A 21,686-nucleotide genomic window follows, 5' to 3' on the forward strand; every position below is an offset into this window, starting at 1 on the left:
GTAAACAAAAGCTGTATATTTTCTTCCTTTTTTTTTTTAAACAAATCTTCTGTTTGAAATTAACTTTGCATAACAATAATTGTTCAAATTCAGCCTTTTATCACTTTTACTGTAGGTTAATGCTCAATTTTGGAAATGAACTCAATTAACAAATTGCTTACATTATAATAAGCAAAACTTACAAAACATCTCAAAATGGTTTTCAAAACAATAAATAGAAAAATTAAAGACAAAAGTTATCGTTTAGGGTCTCACATGCTTTCGTCTTACAGGTTTGGCTTTCAAAAGACTTTTGAAACAGGAAGTTAAATTAGAAGGGGACAAAGGTACAGGTCATCATTCAGCCGAATGCAGCGACTGGAAATACAGAAAATGTTAACGTTTGCAGATAAGTTGCGATGAAAATCGCAAGTCTGTGCAAAATTAGCAAATAACGAATGAATTTGTATTAATAGAATATCGCAACTTCCTGGAGGGACTGAAAAATGAAACTACTATTTTGTGAGTGTTTATTAAGTTGTATCACTATGCTTTTTAACCTAAAGAGTAAAGCCTAAACATGTCTTCAAAAATGAGAAACTCAAAGAAGTAAACAACTCGAATTACAAAAGTCTGAATAGTTACAAAGCACAAGCACTGATGAGAAGTGATGATTTATGTTTTCCTACCTGGAGACTTAAAGTGTCTAGAATTAATGCTTCGCCCCACACGTGTTTACCCGGCGGGTGAGGAGCCTGCTGGATGTGAGAGCCTTGACCCACTCTCCACCAGAAGCTGTCCAGGCTCAGCGAGGCCCGCTGGTGCAAGTTCTGAGAATCCGAGCTGTCGTTGTCGATCTTCAGGTCAAGAAGATGCTGCAGTTCTGTAAAAATAAATACACAAGTGGGAGCAGGTCTATCAGTATGCTATGAACTTCAGGTTACTGTGTGCAGAACAATGGTGTACTGGTGTACCACAGGGAACTGTTCTTGGGCCTCTGCTGTACATAAATGACTTTAATCTAATGTGAAAAGATTTTTTTTTATTTCTCATCAGGCAGGGTTACAGCTTTTTTGCAAAAAAACAAACAAAAAACAACAGGTAAACTTTTCAGTCTCTAAAGACGTAAAGCTGGTAGAAAAACTAAATATAATATAATGTATAATTTTTCCTCCACTTCACAGGAAAAATGTCAGTCTACTACAAAATTCCTGTTCAATGCATAAAGGTTTGTGGGTGTAAAATGGCAAAACGTGAAAAAGTTCAAAGTGTATGAATATTTCACAACTCACTTTATAGGAGGTTGTTTGGGGTTATAAAAAACAGTGTTAATAGCAGCAATATACCGTCTCAGTAGTGAAAATAAAAGCCACATGACAATCACGTGCTGTGCTGCGTGAGCGGAACGGACCTGCGTTGGCGGCGATGAAGCCCAGAGCGAAGGGCGTGGTGTCCCCCAGCTGCACAGACACGTTGACGTTGGACACGGAGGACGAGATCATCACGGGGGCGTCCAAGTGGGGGAGACGCCTGAGAAAGACCAGGGTGGGAAAATAATCTAACGGACTATGCAAAACGGAAGGGTAATGGGATGAACAACAGAGCGAACGATGCAAAAAAACAAAACAAAACGAAAAAGAAGGTAGTTTAATAAATGTCAAGAGATCTAATAAAAACCCAGGAGTGTTAATTATCGTTTGGCAGCTTGCCTCTTTCTGTGGGCTTCCTTCCTGTGGAGCAGTTGTTGCCAGGGGAACAGATTCAACCAATGGGAGAACTCTTGGTGGCGATAGTGCACGATGCAGGTGTTGACCGTGAACGATCCTGAGACGTCAATGGACGTAACCTGTTGGGACAAAAGCCATTTTAAAGGCAGAGTACCCCAACGATCAAGACGAACGCGGCGAGTCGGACGTCTCGTCACCTGCAGGAACGTCTTCAGCGTGTTCACGCAAAGGATCCTCTGCCTGCTCTGAGAAAGGAGAAGTCCATCTGACAATAAACAACAAAAATAAACATGTTACTTATTGCTTTTTTACAATTTATGTCCCCGTAGAGCGCTGGAAGGCCAGCTGACCCTCCAGGATGAACTCCAGGCTGCTCTGAGGAAAGCTCAGCTCAGGAGTGAAGCTCTTCAGGGGATGCTGCTCGTCGTCACGTCCGTAACTCATCTTCAAAGATTTCAGCGTCCAATTCAGGTGTCTGAATAGTCCCCAAAAAAAGAAGAAGAAAAAAAAGAAAAGAAAAAAGAAAGTTTTATTGATCGGAAAACTGATTTAAATTCTGATAAATAGTACCGAGGCGTAAGCTCATGTAATTTGACGCTGACTCGCCTCTTCTGGCTGTGCATGGACAGCGTCACGTTTGTGTTGTCGAACTCCACGTTGACGTTGTGGGGTAGCAGCTGATGAAACTGTTCCACTGTCTCGGTGCGGATGAATTCAGTGTCGTCGCACTCTGATAGGAAACAGGATCGGGTTTAAATAAATAAAAAAAACAATAATAACCACGAGGAGCACCTAAACGGAACATCTGATAAGCAAATGAGGAGCAGTGAAATATTAAACCGTGTAATTCATGAACTAGATTATTAATTAACTGAATGCTGGTTAGGGCTGCACAGTGGCGCAGCTGGTAGAGCTGTTGCCTTGCAGCAAGAAGGTTCTGGGTTCAATTCCCGTCCCCGGTCTTTCTGCATGGAGTTTGCATGTTCTCCCTGTGCATGCGTGGGTTTTCTTCGGGTACTCCGGTTTCCTCCCACAGTCCAAAAAACATGACTATCAGGTTAATTGGCCTCTCCAAATTGTCCCCAGGTGTGAGTGAGTGTGTGTGTGCATGGTTGTGTGTCTCTGTGATGCTCTGTGGCAGACTGGCGACCTGTCCAGGGTGAACCCGCCTCTCGCCCGGAACGTTAGCTGGACATAGGCACCAGCAACCCTCCCGACCCCACTAAGGGACAAAGGGTGTAAAGAAAATGGATGGATGGATGGATGAATGTTGGTTAGAGTTTCAAGATGTTAAATTATGCATATCATATCAAGTTGGTTAAAAAGTATTCGTACTGTTTAAACTGACTTACATTTAGTGACGTTACAACCAGTAGCTTTAATGTATTTATTTGGTATTTTCTCTTTTCAGAGCAGAAAGTACTGCCTTACTGTGAAGTAGGAGAATTTTAACAAAAAAAAAAAAAGTGTTTACTAAGGGTAAACATATGCCTTTAGATTAGATACAGTCAAAGGTTTGATCACTACTACCATTTTCTAGCTTCTGCTTTTGCTAATCAAATAGATAAACTTAAATTAATGTTTCGGTTTTTTCTCCAAACTGTAGCTGTAAAGTTTCCTGCTGTTGCATTTTATACATAGAAGTATAAAATGTAACAAATTCACCCCTTAACAGACGTCTGTGTATGTAAACAAAGTCAAATCTGCAATCCACCCATAGATGCCCATTTAGCATTTTAGAAAAATAAAAATAAAAATACAAACAGCACACACCTTGCTCACCAGATACAGCAGGGTCTTTTTTCTTCTGGGACTTGGGCGACATCAGGAGCTGGCTGAGGAACAGGCCCTCATGCAGCTCTGCTGTGAGCGTCCTCACATTGAGGGACAGACAGCCTGGCCTCATCTCCGGCAGGGCCACGTCCCCCGACAGCAGCAGGCTGAGGGCCAGCTCAGCCAAGCATATATCCTACAGGAAACAGATCATCACTGACACTCGCTCAATTAAGACCTTAAATAAAAAAAATTTTTTAAAAAAAACAGCATAAAAAAATAAATAAAAACTCACCAACTGGCTGCTTTTGAGCACTTTACTACTTAGTTGCCCCACTGAGAAGTCCCAGGCCAACCTTTTAGCAAAGAAATAATTATTTTTTTGTATTTTTACTCCCCCCGACCCCCACTGTTTTGAATCTCATCAGTAAAATAAACGGGGAAAATCCTCACCTTTTACTTTGATGGTTGAGTAACAGGGTGATGCCTGTGACCGTCATGTGCCACAGCGACTCGGAGAGAGCCAGGTTCAGCACCATCACGTTGACTGAGCTGACGTGGAAGGACAGCAGCTGGAAGAAAAAAACAGAGGAAAGCGACTAAGCTACTGTAAGTGGCGGCAACCCCTTACAGTAGCCCCTGGCAAAAAAGCCAAAAGAAGAAGGAGAAGAAGAAGAAGTCAGACGGACGTAGGCCGTCTTCATACCTGGGACAGAAAGCGGAGGGTTTTGGGGTTGACTGGAGTCTTCTTTGTCTTTTTTCCATGATCGGTCTTCAGCAGCGGGCCCAGCGGTACCTGAAGGTCAAACCTGACTCGGGTGTCACCGACGCACAACGCTAAGTATCGCCTGAAGACAAACAATGAGCTCAATCTGATGCAGTTATTTTTTAGTAGTTAAAATAATTATTATGTTGTTGTTTTTTTTGCTGTAAAGTTACAAAAACAGAGCACGGCAACTTACGGTAAGTCCTGGTTCAGAAGTCTACTTGACAACCAAATCCTGTCAATTTCCTAACCAGAGAAAATGAGAATCGTAATAAAAGTTCAGCAATTTCCCAATAAGGCATTTTCTATTTTATTCTATAGCATGTTTGCAATGACTTAGCTTGGTATTTACTACACTGGTGCAGCTCAAGTATTTAGAAAATAACTGAAAACTCAGAAAGGTTTGACTGATTGGACACACAGTGGAACATATCAATTCATCACACACAGAATGGATATTTCAAACATTAATTTTTGTTTATTTTTCCTGGTTACAACTAACAGCTAACTTGCAAAAAGAGTCATTAACACCTTTTACAATTAAGTCAGTCACAACTGGTCAAAATAAATTCCCTATTGTTAGCGACTGCCAAACAAAGTCGCTGAGCGGCTGAGTAGGGAAGTGGTTGTTGACGCGCTAGCTGATCAAAACGTAAATCCAAGCTGCAGTTGCAATGATTTTATTGTCAATATCCAAAAGGCAAACAGTGTTCAAAGGCAGCATAAAAAACGGATCCGTAGAATTAAACAGTGATCAAAAACAAAACATAGCGGTCAGCAAAAAAGTAGACCTCCCCTATCACCCACTCACTGAAGTCACCCAGCTGAGCAACAGGTGATCTACAATCACTAATAACACCACGTGATCCCGTGCTACACCTATCCACAACATTCCGGCCCCTAATTATTACATCATTACACCGTAATAATTACTCAGACACCATAACCTAAGACATACACTACATCAAAACACACAATGAGATAACATAACACATTCAAACAGTCCATGAAAGTCATAAGCAAATAGTCAATCATTTCTTCTTTTCTTCAAAATAGTCCATCCATAGTCGGTCAGTCATAGGCCAGAGGTTACCAGCACTTAGCCTAAATATAGTCAGTCTGCGATGTACATCTAGTTGTGGTAAAGTCAAGTCAAAAGGTCATGTCAAGAGTTAAATCAAACATGTTATCTTCATTGATCGAATGTCTCCTGAAGAAGGCATATCTTTGTGATGGGTCTGCATAAGCAGCTGGTTGGGGTCTTAATCCAGACACGACGTACAAGTCCATTTTTATCTGGCATAGTTTCTGTGATTCTACTGATGATCCAGGAACCACGAGGTGCAGAGTCATCCATTATAAGGACCACATCTCCAGGAACAAAGTTACGTTTAACCTTCATCCACTTTTGGCGCTGTTGAAGTTGAGGCAGATATTCTTTAATCCATCTCTTCCAGAACAGATCAGATATGTATTGGACTTGTCTCCATCGTTTTCGTGCATAAATATCATCTTTCTGGAATAAACCTGGTGGTAAACTTGGATTAGACTTGAGTAAGAGAAGATGGTTCGGTGTTAGAGCTTCCAGATCATTTGGATCAGTGGATTCCAGTGTAATAGGTCTACTGTTGAGAATTGACTCCACTTCACAGAGAGCAGTTTGAAGTCCTTCCTCATCCAGATGCTGTGTCTGCAGGGTAGAATTGAGAACTTTCCTGATTGAACGGATCAATCTCTCCCATGCTCCACCATGGTGTGACCCAGCTGGAGGATTGAAGATCCATTTCACTCCCTTCAGTGACAGCACATCAGAGATCTTTCCTTGATTCCAATATTCAATCGCTTGTCTCAGTTCGCGCTCTGCGCCCACAAAGTTGGTTCCATTATCGGACCACAGCTCTTGTACTTGGCCTCTCCTTGCAATGAAACGTCGTAAGGCGTTAATGAAAGAGTCTGTGTCAAGAGAAGAGGCAACCTCAATATGAACTGCTCTGATTGCCAAACATGTGAAGATAACTCCATATTTCTTCACAAGACTTCTTCCACGCTTCACTTCAAATGGACCAAAATAGTCCACTCCAACAAAACTAAAGGGGGGCTTCTCAGGTGTCACTCTGCTTTCAGGCAGGTCAGCCATTTGTTGCTGGCCTGCAGCTCCATGGAGTCGTCTGCAGATCACACACCTTGACATGATCTTTCTAATCAATGCACCAGCACCAGGAATCCAATATTTCTGATGGAGCTTTGAGAGTATGTGGTTCCTGCCACCATGACCCACCTCTTTATGGATGTATTGGAGAATAAGATAAGCAATATGAAGATCTTTAGCAACAATGATAGGATGTTTAGAATCTTCAGACATGACAGCCCTGCTGAGACGTCCTCCAACACGCAGCACGTCATCTACCAGAACAGGATTTAACTTGTATAGGTGACTGCTTCGTTTGACGTTCTCTCCCTTTTGGAGACAGGAAATTTCCTCAGAATATCTTTCCTTCTGACAAAACTTGATTATCTCTATCTCAGCATCCTCAATCTCTCCCAATGAGAGAAAGTCAGTACATAGCTCACCCCTGTGATGAGCATCTTCAGGCTGGGTTGTTTCAGATACAGGCTGAAAATGTGTCTTGTTTCTTTTGTGATGCAGGAGTATTGTTTTGAATCTTAAAATCCAACCCATCACTCTGACAAGACGAGTCCAGGATGAAACACGATGAATCAAAAGAGCCAAAGGTTGATTCTCATCTTGTGCAGGAGAAACACCAACAAAAGCAGAAACTTTGACTTCAGGGTCGTCATGTAGAAGTTCCCGTAGGTTCTCTGGGTTTACAGGCCAATCTGTCTCTGGCTGTGTAAGAAATGCAGGACCAGATAACCATGTAGTGTCATGTAGAAATTGCTGTACTTTCATACCCCTGGAGGCAAGGTCTGCTGGATTATTTGTTGTGTTCACATATCTCCACTGGGAGACATCAGAAGCCCTGAGAATCTCTGACACTCTGTTTGCCACAAAAACACGGAACCTGCAAGTCTTGTTATTGAGGTATTTCAATACAGAGGTGCTGTCTGTCCAAAACACTGAATCTAGGAGAGATAGCCTTAGTTCTCTTTTCCACAGTATGTCCATGCGAACTGCCAACACGGCTGCCGTCAATTCCATACGGGGAATTGTGACCAGTTTTAAAGGTGTTACCCTGGACTTCCCCATTATAAAGGAACTGTGCATCTCGTAGAGACTGTTCTGCAGCAGGAGGTAGGTAACAACACCATACCCCTTCTCACTCGCATCTGCAAAATGGTGCAACTGAGCAGTGGTTGCTTTTCCGAAATCAGTAGGTTTCAAACATCTTTTGATGCTAATGTTGTCTAACAGTTGCAATTCCTCCATCCAGCTTTTCCACTTTTGAGCAACAGCTGATGGAATAGCATCATCCCAACCTATTCCCTTCTGACACAGGTCTTGCAGGATTCTTTTAGCTATAAAAATAACAGGAGCTAGGAATCCCAAGGGGTCATAGAAGGTGCTAAGAGTGGAAAGGATCCCTCTTCGGGTCAGTGGTCTGTTTGGGATGGATATACAGAACTTAAATGCATCTGACTGTAGACACCACCATACTCCTAATGCACGTTCAACAGGCAAAAGGTCACAATCCAGATCTAGGTTTTTAACCTCTTTGGCTCGTTCCTCTTCAGGTATTACTGCCAGGACGCTGCGGCTGTTACTTATCCACTTTGTTAAGTGGAAGCCACCTCTGGCGCAGATGAGTCTGAGGTCTGAGTAAAGAGATATGGCTTCCTCTTCAGTGTCTATTGAGGCAAGGCAGTCATCCACATAGAAACTGTACAGAATGGTGTCAATCACCTGCTGGCTAAAATCTGTTTTGTTGTCTTCTGCACATTTCCGCAGGGCATAGTTAGCACAACTCGGAGATGATGTTGCGCCAAATAAATGAACGCCCATGCGGTACTCCTGCATGCTCTGATTGAAGTCACCACCAGGCCACCAGAGGAACCTCAATAGATCGGAATCTTCCTCTGGCACACGCACCTGATGGAACATGGCTTCAATATCAGACATCAAAACAACAGGCTCTTTTCTGAACCTAGTCAGCACGCCGATCAGGCTATTTGTTAAATCAGGACCACTCAGGAGTTGTGCATTGAGAGAAACGCCCTGGAATGATGCAGCACAGTCAAAAACGACCCGAATCTTTCCCTTGGTAAGATGGTACACCCCATGGTGAGGGATATACCAAACCTTTCCATCACTGCGCTCCAAGTCTGTGGTTGGCACTCTTTTTGCATAACCTTTGGATAGAAGATCTTTCATGAAGGCAGTGTAGTCTTTGTGAAAGTCTTTATCTCTGATGAACCTTTTCTTTAAGCTTAAAGCCCGTTGTTCAGCGATTGCTCTGTTATCAGGCATTTTTATGTCTTGGTCTCTCAAAGGCAAGGGAATGTTGTAGTGTCCATCACGCAAAGTTACTGTCTTACTGGCCGACTCTAGAAACTTGGAGTCTTCCCTTGACAGCCCCATTTGCTCATCATGGCTGCTTTCGGGAAAATCTATCTTGAATTGTTGCTTCCATAGATTATCCAATGTAACAACAGAAATTCTGTTCATAGTGACAGCTGACAGACAATTTGGTCTTTTACAGCATTCTCGGTCAATCGGCCCATTCACTGTCCAGCCAAGCATGGTTTTAATGGCGAAAGGTCCATCACCTTCGCTCCTGATAACCTCTAAAGGTTCTAGGGCTCTGGGCATGTTCATGCCGATCAAAAGCTCCACCTGTGCTTTAATCTCTGGCAAATGAACACGCTTCAAATGTGGCCAAATATCCAAATCTTGTTGCTTTGGGATATTATTCAGATCTACCGGCATTTTATGCTGAGTAAAGAGGTCAGGCATGTCATAATACAGTTCGCTGTCCAATCCAGTAATTTCAAGTTCAGGTACAATGAAGCTGTCCACAACTTTCTCTTGTCCCATGGTGCGCAAGAGAATCTTTGTTTTTCTCCCAGTGAGATTCAGCTTATCCAAAAGACCCACTGTACAAAAAGATGCTGAACTTCCTTGGTCCAAAAAGGCGTATGTTTCCAGTGTTCGTTGACCTTTCTTTGATTTCACCTTGACTGGCACAATGGGAAGTCGACAGTCCTGTTCACCGGCCCCAGTAAGACCACTAGACTGGACTGTGACAGGAGATTTCACTGCTTCAGTGTCTAATTGAACTTCATTCTTCTTCTGGTTGTAAATATGGAGTATGCTTGCATGTCTGAAACCACAGATTTTACATGAAAGGCGTTTTCTGCATTCTTTGTTGATGTGCCCTGTGCGCAAGCAACCAAAACAGACGCCATTTCTCCTAAGAAATGAAATCTTCTCATTATGAGGTTTCCTTTCAAGCAGAGAGCATAACTCCAGTTTGTGTCCACCTTTGCAAAACAAACAAATCTTCACGTCAGTCTGATGGTCTTGAGCCTCTGACGGATTATTTGTCTCCACAGCAGAAGTAGTGATGCCAAAACTACTTCTTGTAGTTCTTGGGCGAGAAAAACGTTTCCCTCCATCTGTGCTCTTGGCTGATGGATTTGTTGATGGAGCATCACTTAATTTTCCAAACACAGGATCTGTAGTAATTTTGACTTGACGCTCAATAAACAAAACAATGTCCATGAATGTTACTCTTCGATGCTGCTTCTCCTGAATGTCACATGCTACTGCTCGCCATTTATCTTTTAACTTATATGGCAATTTTTTCATCACAGCAAGCATATTAGCAGGTGTGTTTAATTCAGAAAGATCATAGAGCTCCTCCATCGCATTACAACACCCACGTAAGAACAAACAGTATGCCTGAAGAGCTTTTCCATCTTCTGATTTAATTGATGGCCACGAATGAACTTTATTCAGGTAAGCAGATGCAATAACATGTCCATTTCCAAAATGTTCATACAGCATAGTCTTTGCTTTTGCATATCCAACACCATCAGACATATGTTGACAGCTTTTGACAAGTTCGTTGGGCTGCCCCCTGGTGTACTGTGCGAGGTAATGCAGGCAATCGTCAGGATCGCCAGTCTTTGATTCAATGACCTGTTCAAACGAGCGTATAAAGGCCTGAAAATGAAGCGGATCGCCATCAAAAGGTTGAATTTCTCTTTTAGGTAGTGAAGAGAGACTTTGTTGACGAACCAACATGCAAGTTAACTCATTTTGTTTCTCCATAATGGATAACAGATTTCCATTGGTTGCTGATTGAGCAGCTTGCTGCAGAGGCATATTTAATATTGTTCTGCTTACAGGGTGAGAGGATCCAAGTAGAGGTGCAGACCTTTTCACCTTTTGTTGCATTGGTTTTATTTGAAGCTCTGCATTTTCATTAATCATTTTCCTCTTTGTCTGTAGAACAAAACTATTAGCATCTGCATTAAGAGTTTCAATAGTATTTCCTTTTGTTTTAAAATATGATTCCATTCCATTGGATTTCCTTGAAGCTGAGCTTCGCACTGCAGATCCAGTTTTCAGCACGTTTACTTTTGCAGCAGTTGCAGCTATTTCTGCTTCCAGTTGAAGCTGTTCTTTTCTTTTCCTAAGTTGCTCCTCCTGTTCTTCAATAGCATGTTTTTCTTTCAGCATATTTTGACGTGTGAGCAAGGCAGCCATTTCAGCTTCTGCCCTGAGACGTGCAGATGAAGTTGATGATACTTTGGAGCTTGACTTGCTTCCTTGATTTGAAACACTATCAGATGGCAACACATCATCTTGAACGTCATGCTGGAGATTAGCAGATAACTGAGGCTCCATTTGTTCTTGAACCTCCATTTCTTCTCCTGATGGAGTTTCCTGTGACTGTAATATGTCAGAGGATGGCCTGCTTGAGTATTTAATTGTTTCAGAAAGCCATATTTCAACATCCTCAATAAACCCTTTGTTGTATTTAATGATACTTGAAAACCATGTATTTTGTTTATCTTTCTCATCAAGCGGAATTAAAGGCAGCAAAGATTCATGCAACACAATAGCATCATTAAACATGTGTGTTAACTCATCCAGCTGTGATTTTACTTGTGAATAATTTTTATCATCTTTCATCAACTCTTTGAGAGATGATATTTCATCTTTCATTTTCTTTACATGCTTCTTCCGCTCTGTTTGGATAGTTTCAATTTTATTTGCAAGAGCTTTCTCAGTGAGAACAATCGTTCTTTTATTCTTTTCAGGTTTTTCAACAGACACAGCAGATGATCCACTCATTTTAATCCAAAATAAAGGAAACTTCCAGGTTACAGCAAATCCTTAAACTTTATTGAACGCACGCAGAGCCACAGCACACACTCGCACACCAAAATGCCGTAGCCATAGTCCACAGCAAAACGTAGCGGGGGGGCGTGTCACAGCAATAGCTTCACATGGCAGAACCAAACTGCGCTTAGAAGAGCGATACGCAGCACCAAACATTCAGGTTACATACCACTGTCGTCTTCTACTTCTCTGTCAGGAGATCCTCTTTCATAGATGCAGTGGCGGCGGTGTGTGGCTCGCGTTGGCGTCCCAGCTGTGCGAGAAACTCCGTTGTGCCTTTTTTTTGCTGACAATATTGTTAGCGACTGCCAAACAAAGTCGCTGAGCGGCTGAGTAGGGAAGTGGTTGTTGACGCGCTAGCTGATCAAAACGTAAATCCAAGCTGCAGTTGCAATGATTTTATTGTCAATATCCAAAAAGCAAACAGTGTTCAAAGGCAGCATAAAAAACGGATCCGTAGAATTAAACAGTGATCAAAAACAAAACATAGCGGTCAGCAAAAAAGTAGACCTCCCCTATCACCCACTCACTGAAGTCACCCAGCTGAGCAACAGGTGATCTACAATCACTAATAACACCACGTGATCCCGTGCTACACCTATCCACAACATTCCCCTTCCACGCATATAAATGGAAAGCAAGTGGAAGGAAAAAATTTAAAAGAAAAAGAAAACATTTTCATTTTAAACTGTAATGGAATAAAATAAACTAATGAAAAATAACTGTCTGGACAACGACTAGAACTGGTGCTTCAAGAGCCTAAAATCACAGACTAGTTTGTATTTCTATCTGTGAGGATTGTCAACAGAAACGGCAGACAACAATGAAGATGAGCTAGCATTAACTAATTTTCTGAAAAAACTCATTGGATATAAAATATAATTAACCAGAGCTGCAACTAACCATTTTTGGTAATTGATTAATCGGATAAAATATTTGGCACATTCTGTAGATTTTACACAATATTAAAAATACAGTCAAAGATGCAAACAAACAAATAATTAAATTCCTTTTATAATTTCTTCCCTATCTTAAGTGCAAAATGTATATATTTTTGTGCAGTTTTGGCTTAATTACTGTTCAGAGTAAATTGTTATTTTCGCAAATTGCCTGTTTTTGAGTCTGCACACTCCTGCTAACGACGACTAATTAATTGTTAAATTAGTTGACGATTATTTCAATGATCAATTTATCACGATTAATCGTGTTAACCTAAAATTAATATCAAGTTGTATGTAATAATATGTATGACAGAGCATAACCTTTATGGATTTATAAGTGAAATAAACCAACTTTTCGATAATTGCTTTAACTTAATGAGATTCACCTACATTACTGACAGGATACCGGTCACAATTCATGAGATAAATGTCATGTTTTTCTTACCAGAGTGTGCTGGGGGTGAAACTGGATACTGACTCCTTTGACGGAAAACAGCCCCACTGATTTGATATTCAGCTCTGCGTTCAGCGTAGCCCGGAAGAATCGGACTGCCAAGGTGCAGAAAAGCCATCTAAAAAAAACCCAACATCCACGCGGTTAGAGCCAGCTCTTTCGAGTTTTAACAGTGAAAACATGGCAGGGCTCACCTGAACAGGAAACGTAACAGCACAACTCCCAACAGGAGGATTAGAAGAGAGGATATTAGGAGGAGAGACATTGTTCACACCCAAATGTTGGACATTGAGTGTGGCTGCTCGCTTATCTATCAGCTGCTGTCAAAGAGAAAGACATAACGGTGTCATTAGCCGAAAGTCTGCAAAGTGGGACAGACAAGTCGTCACCGTCACCGCGACTCAATGAAGACACGTTCTCCAAAGATTTAGTGGCAGGTTTACATTGAGGAATAGCCACACTGTGCTAATATTGCTAAAGTAGTTATAGAGAGGAATGCCACATAGCACATAAACTTTGAGCTAATGATGTGGAAACATTTACCGAAACCTACTGTCTGTACACTAGTTAATAAAATAAAGAAACGCAAGTTAGTAACGCGAGGTGACAGTTTTGAAACATACCATCAGCACAGTAAACAGTTAAAACCACTTTTCTCGCCGCGTCACCCCAAAGTAAAATCAATAGCAAATCAGAGCTAACAAGTTAGCGTGCTAACGCTACCGCTAACAGTAACAGAACAGCTGCGAGGCTAAAAAAGAACAAATTAGCGTTGCTTTTAGGAACCGCTGGAGATTTTTTGTGGTCTGTGCTGGCTGAAAGTCTTTGATTAGCGTGCTTACCCACCCTGACACGTTAAAGCAGCGGGCTGCCCCTGCATAATGCCGCAGAGAGAGCGGTTTTACTGACAGATGACTGCTCAGGCAGGCAGGCAGGCAGGGTAAACACAGTTCAGCCCTACTCTGCTCCGCTCAGCTGGCAGGACACTTGACACGATGCAGGAAGTTTCTCACTGATATTTTTTTTCTTTTAAAAAAAATGCTTATGAGGCATATTCTATTCAATTAGTCCTTTCAAATTTATTAAAAAAGAAAATACAAAAAAAAGTACAAAAAAAGACTAGTTAAATTTTTAACAAAGCATAAGTTCAGGGCAACTCAGACTTTTAATATAGACAGCATTGAATTCTACTCAAAATACTTTACAAAGTTACTGTTCGCCCTTCAGCCATACTTTGCATGAAAGGTTAGTCATTTACAGAATCACAAAAACAGCACAATCAAATGACAAACTGAGTCCTTTGGGGAATTTCTCTTCAGGTTTTCAGGGGCGACTCCAGAGAATTTTCATAGGGGTGACGAAACCATGCAAGATTTTTTTTATTATTTATGCAATTGAAATCATATAATTTTAAATTTCATGCATATTAATTTATAAGATTCATATATGGGTTATAAAAAATAGCAAACAGGACATATAACTGGTTTATTTAATCTTATTTTATTTTTGGGATATCAAACTGACAACAAGCTAATTACAAATGTACACCATACTTATTCATGATTTTGTTCATATCTTCCTTTTTCGGGAAATTGACTTTCTGTGAAAGCAGAACTGAAATGACATTCTAAAACATTTTTCTCTACAGGTTCGGAATCTCATCACTGTTGGTCCGCAGTTATCGCCACAGAATGTCTTCGTCTCAGGCTGCGGGCTTTTGCATTTTGTTTTGGGCGAACCACTCATTGCTTTTATCTTCCGCCATGGCCTAAAAAAAACAAGAGGAAAACAAAAAGAATCACAGTAAACAACAAAAGATATAAACTACTTAGCCTAAAGAGAGAGATTTGAAATGCCAACCTTATTAAGCAGTTCGTTTCCTCTGGGATCCACAGCAGACAGCTGCCTGAACGCCTCGTCTCCCACAAAACAAATTTCATGTCCGTCCTAAAATAATAATAATAATAATAATAAAACATGGTTGTGATGCACCTTGGTTATTATGTAAAAGATTGCAACATTATTTGAATTAAAAGAAAAAAAAAAAGACAACTTACTGGGTCGGCTAAAATAACAACTTCTACCGTGGCTTTCCCAGGGGTGTCTAGGCTGACCAGTGGGTTGAGAATTGTTTCTTTTTCCTTTTTCATCAAGGCTTCAATATCGGGCAGCTGCAAAAACGGAAAACGTTTGTCACGTTTCTTCAAAAGAACTAATCCAGAGATGTTCCAAAAAAGTGCAGCTTGCCTGCTCTCGTGGACATGAAAACGCGATTCTCCCAAATGCCGTTCCATGATCGACCTTCCCACCAGTATCCCGAAGCTCGAGCTTACACTGAACAAATACAAAAAAAATGTAGACATACCAAGCCAAACTAGTAATATATATGTCTCTATTGTTCATTAGTAACTCACTTGAGAGTCAGAGTAACCCAACAGCACTGTGTTTTTGTCCTGACTCTTGTCCATCACCGTCATTCCCAACAGAGTGGCCCAGTAGCGAGTGGATCTCTGGAGGTCAGACACGCCGAGGCAAACCTTCTGGACAGGATCTGCAGACAAACGATCAATGACTATAGATATTGGATTATTGAAAGTGATAAAACAGGGTACAGTTCTGATGGTGGACAGACACAATCTGACTAATTTAACATTTTTAAATGCTTTTTTAATCATTAATCTGTGGCGATTACTCTGTAATTTTGCTTGATTAGTGTAAAGTGTCTTTAAAAAGCTGTACACAAATTTAATTTATTATTATTATTCTTGGTCAGGGGTCAATCTTTTCCATGCCATTGCTGCTGGAAAAAAAACACTCACCTTGAGCAACAAAAAAAAAAGTTTTATAAATATATAATACATAAAATGTTTTATGTAAACTAAGAAATTTAAGCTAAAATTTATTTCCATTTTCAGATTTTAGAACAAAATGAACAGTCTATTCTAAAAGAAAAAAAATACTTTTGTAGAATGGGAAGAGTTCTTTCCATAAATATGGAAAACAAAGAAAGATAGGTCGCACAGAATGAAGCTAGTGACCTCTAAAAGCATGATAGATAGGTAAGCAGAGAGAAAGAAAGAAAAAGAAAAGCATGCAACTTTTTAAAGAATGTGATCAGAAATAAACTCTGGATAAACAGAGCCACAATAGGGGGGAGAGGGGGGGTCGTTTTTTAAAGCTGAAGCAGGAGACGGTCACCATGAGAAGGCTGTTGTTTGTCTATAATGTAGAAAGGATATCCTCCAGGAGCCTGGGTTAAATACACAGCTTCCTCCACCTGAGTCAGGGGCCACCCAAGGCGCTTGGCGTTGCTCACTGCTTGGCTGGACTGCAGGGTGAGGCCCTACACACAGAAATGTCTTCACCGTTGCTGCTTCATCCCACAACACAGATTGCCCTTCATGATGTGTCCAAAATCCACTTTCACCCACCAAAAAGTCGTTGCCCAGTTGATACTCTCCCACCCCGTAGTTGTATGTGAGCTCCGCCACAAAGTGGTCGTCCTCTGGACCAAAGCCAACCATTGTCTTGCTCCATTTTCCGTCATAGGGGCTGAAAGATTTAAATATGAAGAATTATTAGCCCTGTGGGGGCAAAGTGCATGCAGACTGGTGTCATTATCTACCCGTTGCAAGTTGCTTTGCAGCCTTCCTCGAACTCTTCGTGTCGCAAAATCTGAAGGGAAATAGAAGAAATGTGAATGTAATTGAAGAGGATTCATAACAAAAAAACAAAACAAAAACGCAATTTCGCATCCTCAACTAAAGAGGAACTCTGTAGGGATTGTGCAAAAATAATCATAATCGTCAAAACAGCTGAAGAGAATACTGAACAACTGACGTTAAATGTGGACGCTATGTTCAGTTCAGATCGACTACCTTCATGCCCAGGACGTCCCGGTAGAACGTGGCAGTTTTAGCTCGGTCCCCGACTTTAAAAACAAAATGTAAAGCTCGCCTCAAAGCCATGATTACTGTTCCTTGGCGCAGAGCTCGATTAAGCTTCCTGAATGATCGATTTCTCCGTCGCTAAATGGAAATGTTGCGTTCCAATTACCTCGGATTTTTCACTAACTGTAAGCAATACCACCTGACCCCCGCACCCCCAAAAAATGTTGGATCTAAACTGTAATGCAACGTATGATTACGCTTGATTATTACAATAAAAGTATCTATTGACATGATCGTTTATTAATTTAATGAGACAAAGTTTATTATATTTATTATATAAGTATATTTATTATATATTTATTATATAAGTTTATTTATTAAATAATGGCTATTAGAATACTAGAAGCTTCGATTCTAGTATTTTAATAAAAACACTAGAATAGAAAACAAAGTGGCACCACTGTAATTTGTGAAGATTCCTTTTTTAGTGTACAATAATTCCGTGTAACTTGGTGTAGGTTTTAAACTAGAATACATCACATGCAGTCTAGATTCATTTTTTATAAGATTCCTTATAAAATTCCTTTATAAAACCATAAGTTTATAAGATTCCTTATAAAACCAGTTCTTTAAATTAGCGTCGATTGGGAATCTTGCACACCCGTTTGTTCTTATCAGAGGTGCCTTGGACAAAAGCCGTCATAAATATTCCAAGAACAACACAGCAAATGCCAATAAAAATGAGCGAAATATCAAAGACATGCTGCTCAAATTCGGCTGAAAATGATCAAAGAGAATTGGTGCTCTTTGCATAATGTAATTTGCAGCAATTGGAAAAGTGACTAGAACTCCGGTATGTTTTGTCAAGAGTTAATTTATTTAATCTGCTTAAAGAGTAAAATGAGCTGAGGGTTGATCAAGGCTGCTATTTATGAAATGCTAAAACCGTTAATACCTTTGATAATATAAAAATGTAGTTTACAATGTGTAAATGAATGCACCATGTGGCTAGAGTCCGTGGCTGACAGAGCACCTGTAAGTTTAACCGTAACTTTAACGAACGAATATATCCAACAAAAATGAGATATTCATTAAACACATTATGGATAATTTAAAAGAAAAGCGGGTGAATAACTTACTGGGAAAGCCAGAGTAATTAGACGTGGAAATGCAGGTAACTTACGGTAGGTGGCGGCACCCAGTTTTTTTGTTGTAATACAAAGTTCCTCTAGACAAGGGAAGAAGAAATAATAATTAAAAAAAATGGCTGCGCTCATAAGAGGCGTGATACGTCTTTTGCCAGTAGAGAAAAATGTTTTTCTTTCCACCAGAAGCGACCTTATAGTGGAATCAACGCGCTTTCTTCGTGGCCTGAGGAGGAAACCAGTCAGGGAGCTGTTTCCTGACAATGACGCGGGTAAAGTTGTAAAGCAGCAGCAGCAGCAGCAGCATCCACAGGCAGCAGAGAAGAAGATGGTCAGGAACATCCCTACAGCTGCTGGAGAACAACCCGACAGGAGTGACGCTGTTAACATGAGGAGTAAGACAACAAAGCAACCCCATGATAACAATACAAAGGATTCAGTAGACGGACTGCGCTATGAGAGGGCTTTACCAGGAGATAAAAGATTATCGTAAGCAGTTTATCTACTTTCGCTGTTTATTATTATTATTATTTTATTTTATTTTGGAGTGGCATAGTGGTTAACAAGTGTTGCGCCCCGTAATACAGGGGCTACCTCAACTCGGCTTTCCCGAGTTGGACTCGTGTCTTTCTCCACACTTCCTGTCGGGTGCCGAAAAATCTTTTCGAGTCTTTTTTTCCTCCTCGTGTCCAATAACTGTATTTTTGGGGAGAAACATCACTAAATTGCGTTTATTCATGCCGTTTTGCCAAGATATTATATTGATTAACTGAACTTTTTTTAAAATTTATTTTTACATTCTGTTACATTAGAACCACAAAATAACTTGTGTCTTACAAACATAAAGTTGTGGATAATTGGGAAATGGAAGAAAAATGATTAGTGATTCCATTTATCTCTACACCAACTCCTCGTTAATCTGTTACAATATTTTCTGTGACCGCAGGAGGCGCTGTTGCATGTTAATTCTATGGCTAACACTATGCTACGCGAAAGACATAAGCTTTACAGAGGATGGTAAAAAAAACAAAAGGAAGAAAAAAAAGCCGAACAAAGAATTTAAAGCTAATACTATAACTTTTGTGTAAATATACACGGTCACGGAATATGGGAGCCTTTATCAGATATTGTAACCACACTATAGTAAAATAATGAACTGTACTACTCAAGTAGTTGATGTTTTTCTGTAACAGTGTGGCTATAATATCTTAACAGAGCTGTTATATTATGTGACCAAAATAATGCTAAAATGCAAAAGTGCCTCCTAGGTGGCTACCACCACAGCATGACTCTACACCACCACCATGTTTCTCTATGGTGATGGTCTGTTCAAGGTGGTGTGGAAAATTCCTGCAACCTCATAGTATTGCAAATAGAACAAACTCCATGTAGTAAGACAAGCTGAGATTCTGGATATTGATTGATTCAGATTTTTTAAATACCTCGCTGTGGTTGCTCTGCTTCTCTGCAGGAGGCTGGTCAGCGTCGCTCAATCCAGGAAGTTTCGGGAGCAGCAGGGTAAAATCCTCCTGGAGGGCAGGCGTTTGATCTGCGACGCCCTAGAGGCCGGTGCCCGCCCTCAGATGGTGTTCTTCAGCATGGCGGATCGGCTCAGAGAGCTGCCGCTGGACAAGCTGAGGGGGGCGACGGTCGTCAAGGTCAAGTTTGAGGACATCAAGATCTGGTCCGACGTCGTTGCCCCACAGGGAGTGATCGGTGAGGATCGTTCGTTCAGTTTATAAAGACTTCTTCTTGGGTAATGCTGTGGTGGCGCAGGGGTTAAGCATAACCCACATATGGAGGCCTAAGTCCTCAACTCGGCCGTCACAGGTTTGATTCCCAGCCTGGCGACATTTGCTGCATGTCTTTCCCTTCTCTCAGTACTTTCCTGTCAATTAACTATCAAATAAAGGCTAATAGAGCCAATGAAACCATAAAAAAGTTCTTCCTGGTTTGATTTTTTTTTTTTCTGCAGCCATATTTGCCCGGCCTGATCCTGCTCGGCTCAGTTTTTCACAGAGAGATCAGTCGCTGCCGTTGTCGCTGATATGCGACAATGTCCGTGATCCTGGTAACCTTGGGACCATGCTGAGATGTGCAGCTGCTGCTGGCTGTCATGAAGTCCTTCTTACCAAAGGTAGATTTCTTCCTTAAAGCCCATTTATAGTGTAAATAGAAAAATTCATCTTAAATCAATAGGAAATATTTCCACAGTGGTCAGATTTTAACATGAAAGAACACATATGGTAGGAAGCTGGAGAGTTTTGTATCCTTTACAACCTAAGAGCCAATAAAACTCTTAGGGATACAATTGTCACAACTTTTTTGGGGGAAAAAATAACTTTTTATCTACTGTAGGAGACTTGTCAATTTCAAAGAACCAGCATTTTATTTCTACTTTTAGGATTTAAACTAAAGGCAAACAGATTTAAAAACATATTACTGGTACCTTTTAATTGTAGTTCTTTGTGAAAATTTGGTGCAGGAATGAATAGAAAAATGGCTAAAAACCACATATTAGAATTTGCTAACATATCTGTATGTAGAAAAAAACCGTTCAGTTTTTAGCCCAAGTTAAGAGGCATTATAGAAGGTCCAAAGAGCCACTTGCGGCTCCCTCTGTCCCCAAGGCATTAAATGCGTAGATATTCATTTAATATATATGGGTAAATGTTGATTAATAGCCATGACAGCAATATTTATGTCAGAAATCGATATCAGCCCAAACTCTCACATAAAATTCGTGCATCATTTAAAAGTTCTATATGACTTTTAGAGACCATCAGAGAGAAGGAGGTCTAACAACCATAGATGAACAAACGAATTGATGATTTTATAGAAATTATAACTATTTGGATAGAAAACAAAATAAAAAAAAATGCAAATATTTCTCATAATTATCGCATCGTTTTCTTCTTTTCAATATAGGAACTCTAATCGTTTCATTGACTTGTCAACAGGTTGCGTTGACGTTTGGGAACCCAAAGTCCTGCGTGCAGGAATGGGCGCCCACTTCCGACTCCCCGTTTATCCCAATCTGGACTGGGACGAGATCAGAAACCATCTCCCTAACTCAGTGACTGCGCACGTGGCTGACATAAGAGACGCTGACGACGAAGACAGGACTAACAAACTGTCTAAACCGGGAGATTACGGTTGGGTCAGCACGTCACCTAAAAGGAAAACTATTGAGTTCGAGGAATACGATTCGGACTCCGACTCTGATTCCGACTCGGAGGACGAGGGTCTTTCCCTCCCCACAGTGGAAACCAAACTCTACCACGAGAACTGGGCCCAGAGTTCCACCGCTCTGGTGATCGGCGGAGAGACACGTGGCCTGAGCACAGAGGCGGTGCGGCTAGCTGAGAAAACCGACGGTTCCAGACTCTTTATTCCCATCGTCTCGGGCGTGGACAGTCTGAATTCAGCCATGGCCGCCAGCATCCTTCTGTTTGAGGGCAGAAGGCAGCTATCCATGCTTCTACAGACCGCTGGGAAGAAGAGGCAGTCTAAGGCTGAGAGGAAGTTCTGATGAATAAGCTGAATAGAGTGTAAACTGTATAATTATGAGTCCTGTAATAAACCCATAAATTTAAACTGAAGATCTTTCTCCTGTTTTTTTTTTTTTTTTTTTTTTTTAATATTGTGTTTCTTGTGCGACCGGAGCGGGAGGTCGACAGGCGGATTGGGGCAGCGTCTGCC

The 21,686-nt window shown here is 40.9% G+C and overlaps 3 protein-coding genes across 9 annotated transcripts in view; 1 reads left to right on the top strand and 2 right to left on the bottom strand.

Moving 5' to 3' along the window:
• Positions 1 to 13,957, bottom strand: part of LOC103474193 (bridge-like lipid transfer protein family member 2) — a 34,241-nt gene extending 20,284 nt beyond the window's left edge. For 2 of the 7 annotated variants that reach the window (XM_081614310.1, XM_081614309.1), the window contains exons 1-14: positions 13,796 to 13,957; positions 13,144 to 13,269; positions 12,941 to 13,067; positions 4,442 to 4,491; positions 4,186 to 4,327; positions 3,933 to 4,051; positions 3,775 to 3,835; positions 3,480 to 3,675; positions 2,313 to 2,436; positions 2,057 to 2,181; positions 1,904 to 1,971; positions 1,689 to 1,825; positions 1,391 to 1,509; positions 669 to 862 (exon numbers count right to left, since the gene is read on the bottom strand). In XM_081614310.1, the coding sequence (XP_081470436.1) occupies positions 669 to 862; positions 1,391 to 1,509; positions 1,689 to 1,825; positions 1,904 to 1,971; positions 2,057 to 2,181; positions 2,313 to 2,436; positions 3,480 to 3,675; positions 3,775 to 3,835; positions 3,933 to 4,051; positions 4,186 to 4,327; positions 4,442 to 4,491; positions 12,941 to 13,067; positions 13,144 to 13,214 (1,533 nt within the window). In that variant the 5' untranslated portion in view covers positions 13,215 to 13,269; positions 13,796 to 13,957. The other 5 variants (XM_081614307.1, XM_081614304.1, XM_081614308.1 and 2 more) reach the window with 4 other exon arrangements.
• Positions 13,958 to 14,430: 473 nt separating this feature from the next.
• On the bottom strand, positions 14,431 to 16,986 carry glod4 (glyoxalase domain containing 4). Its single transcript, XM_081614314.1, has 9 exons — positions 16,828 to 16,986; positions 16,575 to 16,624; positions 16,381 to 16,501; positions 16,148 to 16,292; positions 15,364 to 15,500; positions 15,197 to 15,283; positions 15,007 to 15,120; positions 14,810 to 14,896; positions 14,431 to 14,717 (listed from the first exon to the last, which is right to left on the bottom strand). Exons 1-9 carry the CDS (start codon positions 16,915 to 16,917, stop codon positions 14,652 to 14,654), a joined length of 897 nt encoding a protein of 298 aa, XP_081470440.1. The 5' UTR covers positions 16,918 to 16,986; the 3' UTR covers positions 14,431 to 14,651.
• A 1,057-nt stretch (positions 16,987 to 18,043) lies between these two features.
• Positions 18,044 to 21,586, top strand: mrm3a (mitochondrial rRNA methyltransferase 3a). The gene is made up of 4 exons (XM_081614751.1): positions 18,044 to 18,473; positions 19,456 to 19,700; positions 19,960 to 20,121; positions 20,945 to 21,586. Exons 1-4 carry the CDS (start codon positions 18,103 to 18,105, stop codon positions 21,514 to 21,516), a joined length of 1,350 nt encoding a protein of 449 aa, XP_081470877.1. The 5' UTR covers positions 18,044 to 18,102; the 3' UTR covers positions 21,517 to 21,586.
• The last annotated feature ends 100 nt before the right edge of the window (positions 21,587 to 21,686 follow it).

This window comes from Poecilia reticulata, chromosome 13 (genome assembly GCF_904066995.2).
Source record: "Poecilia reticulata chromosome 13, P_reticulata-male-v2, whole genome shotgun sequence".
In the NCBI taxonomy this organism is placed as follows: Eukaryota; Metazoa; Chordata; class Actinopteri; order Cyprinodontiformes; family Poeciliidae; genus Poecilia; species Poecilia reticulata.

Bases quoted from the DNA above. Each gene is read 5' to 3' on its own strand.
- glod4 (XM_081614314.1), bottom strand. From the start codon at position 16,917: ATGGCTTTGAGGCGAGCTTTACATTTTGTTTTTAAAGTCGGGGACCGA. The intron at 16,293-16,380 runs GTGGGTGAAAGT...TTCTGTGTGTAG, and splicing joins AACTGGGCAACGACTTTTTG to GGCCTCACCCTGCAGTCCAG. The intron at 14,718-14,809 runs GTTGGCATTTCA...TGTTTTTTTTAG, and splicing joins GAAACGAACTGCTTAATAAG to GCCATGGCGGAAGATAAAAG.
- mrm3a (XM_081614751.1), top strand. From the start codon at position 18,103: ATGGCTGCGCTCATAAGAGGCGTGATACGTCTTTTGCCAGTAGAGAAA. The intron at 18,474-19,455 runs GTAAGCAGTTTA...GCTTCTCTGCAG, and splicing joins CCAGGAGATAAAAGATTATC to GAGGCTGGTCAGCGTCGCTC. The intron at 20,122-20,944 runs GTAGATTTCTTC...ACTTGTCAACAG, and splicing joins TGAAGTCCTTCTTACCAAAG to GTTGCGTTGACGTTTGGGAA.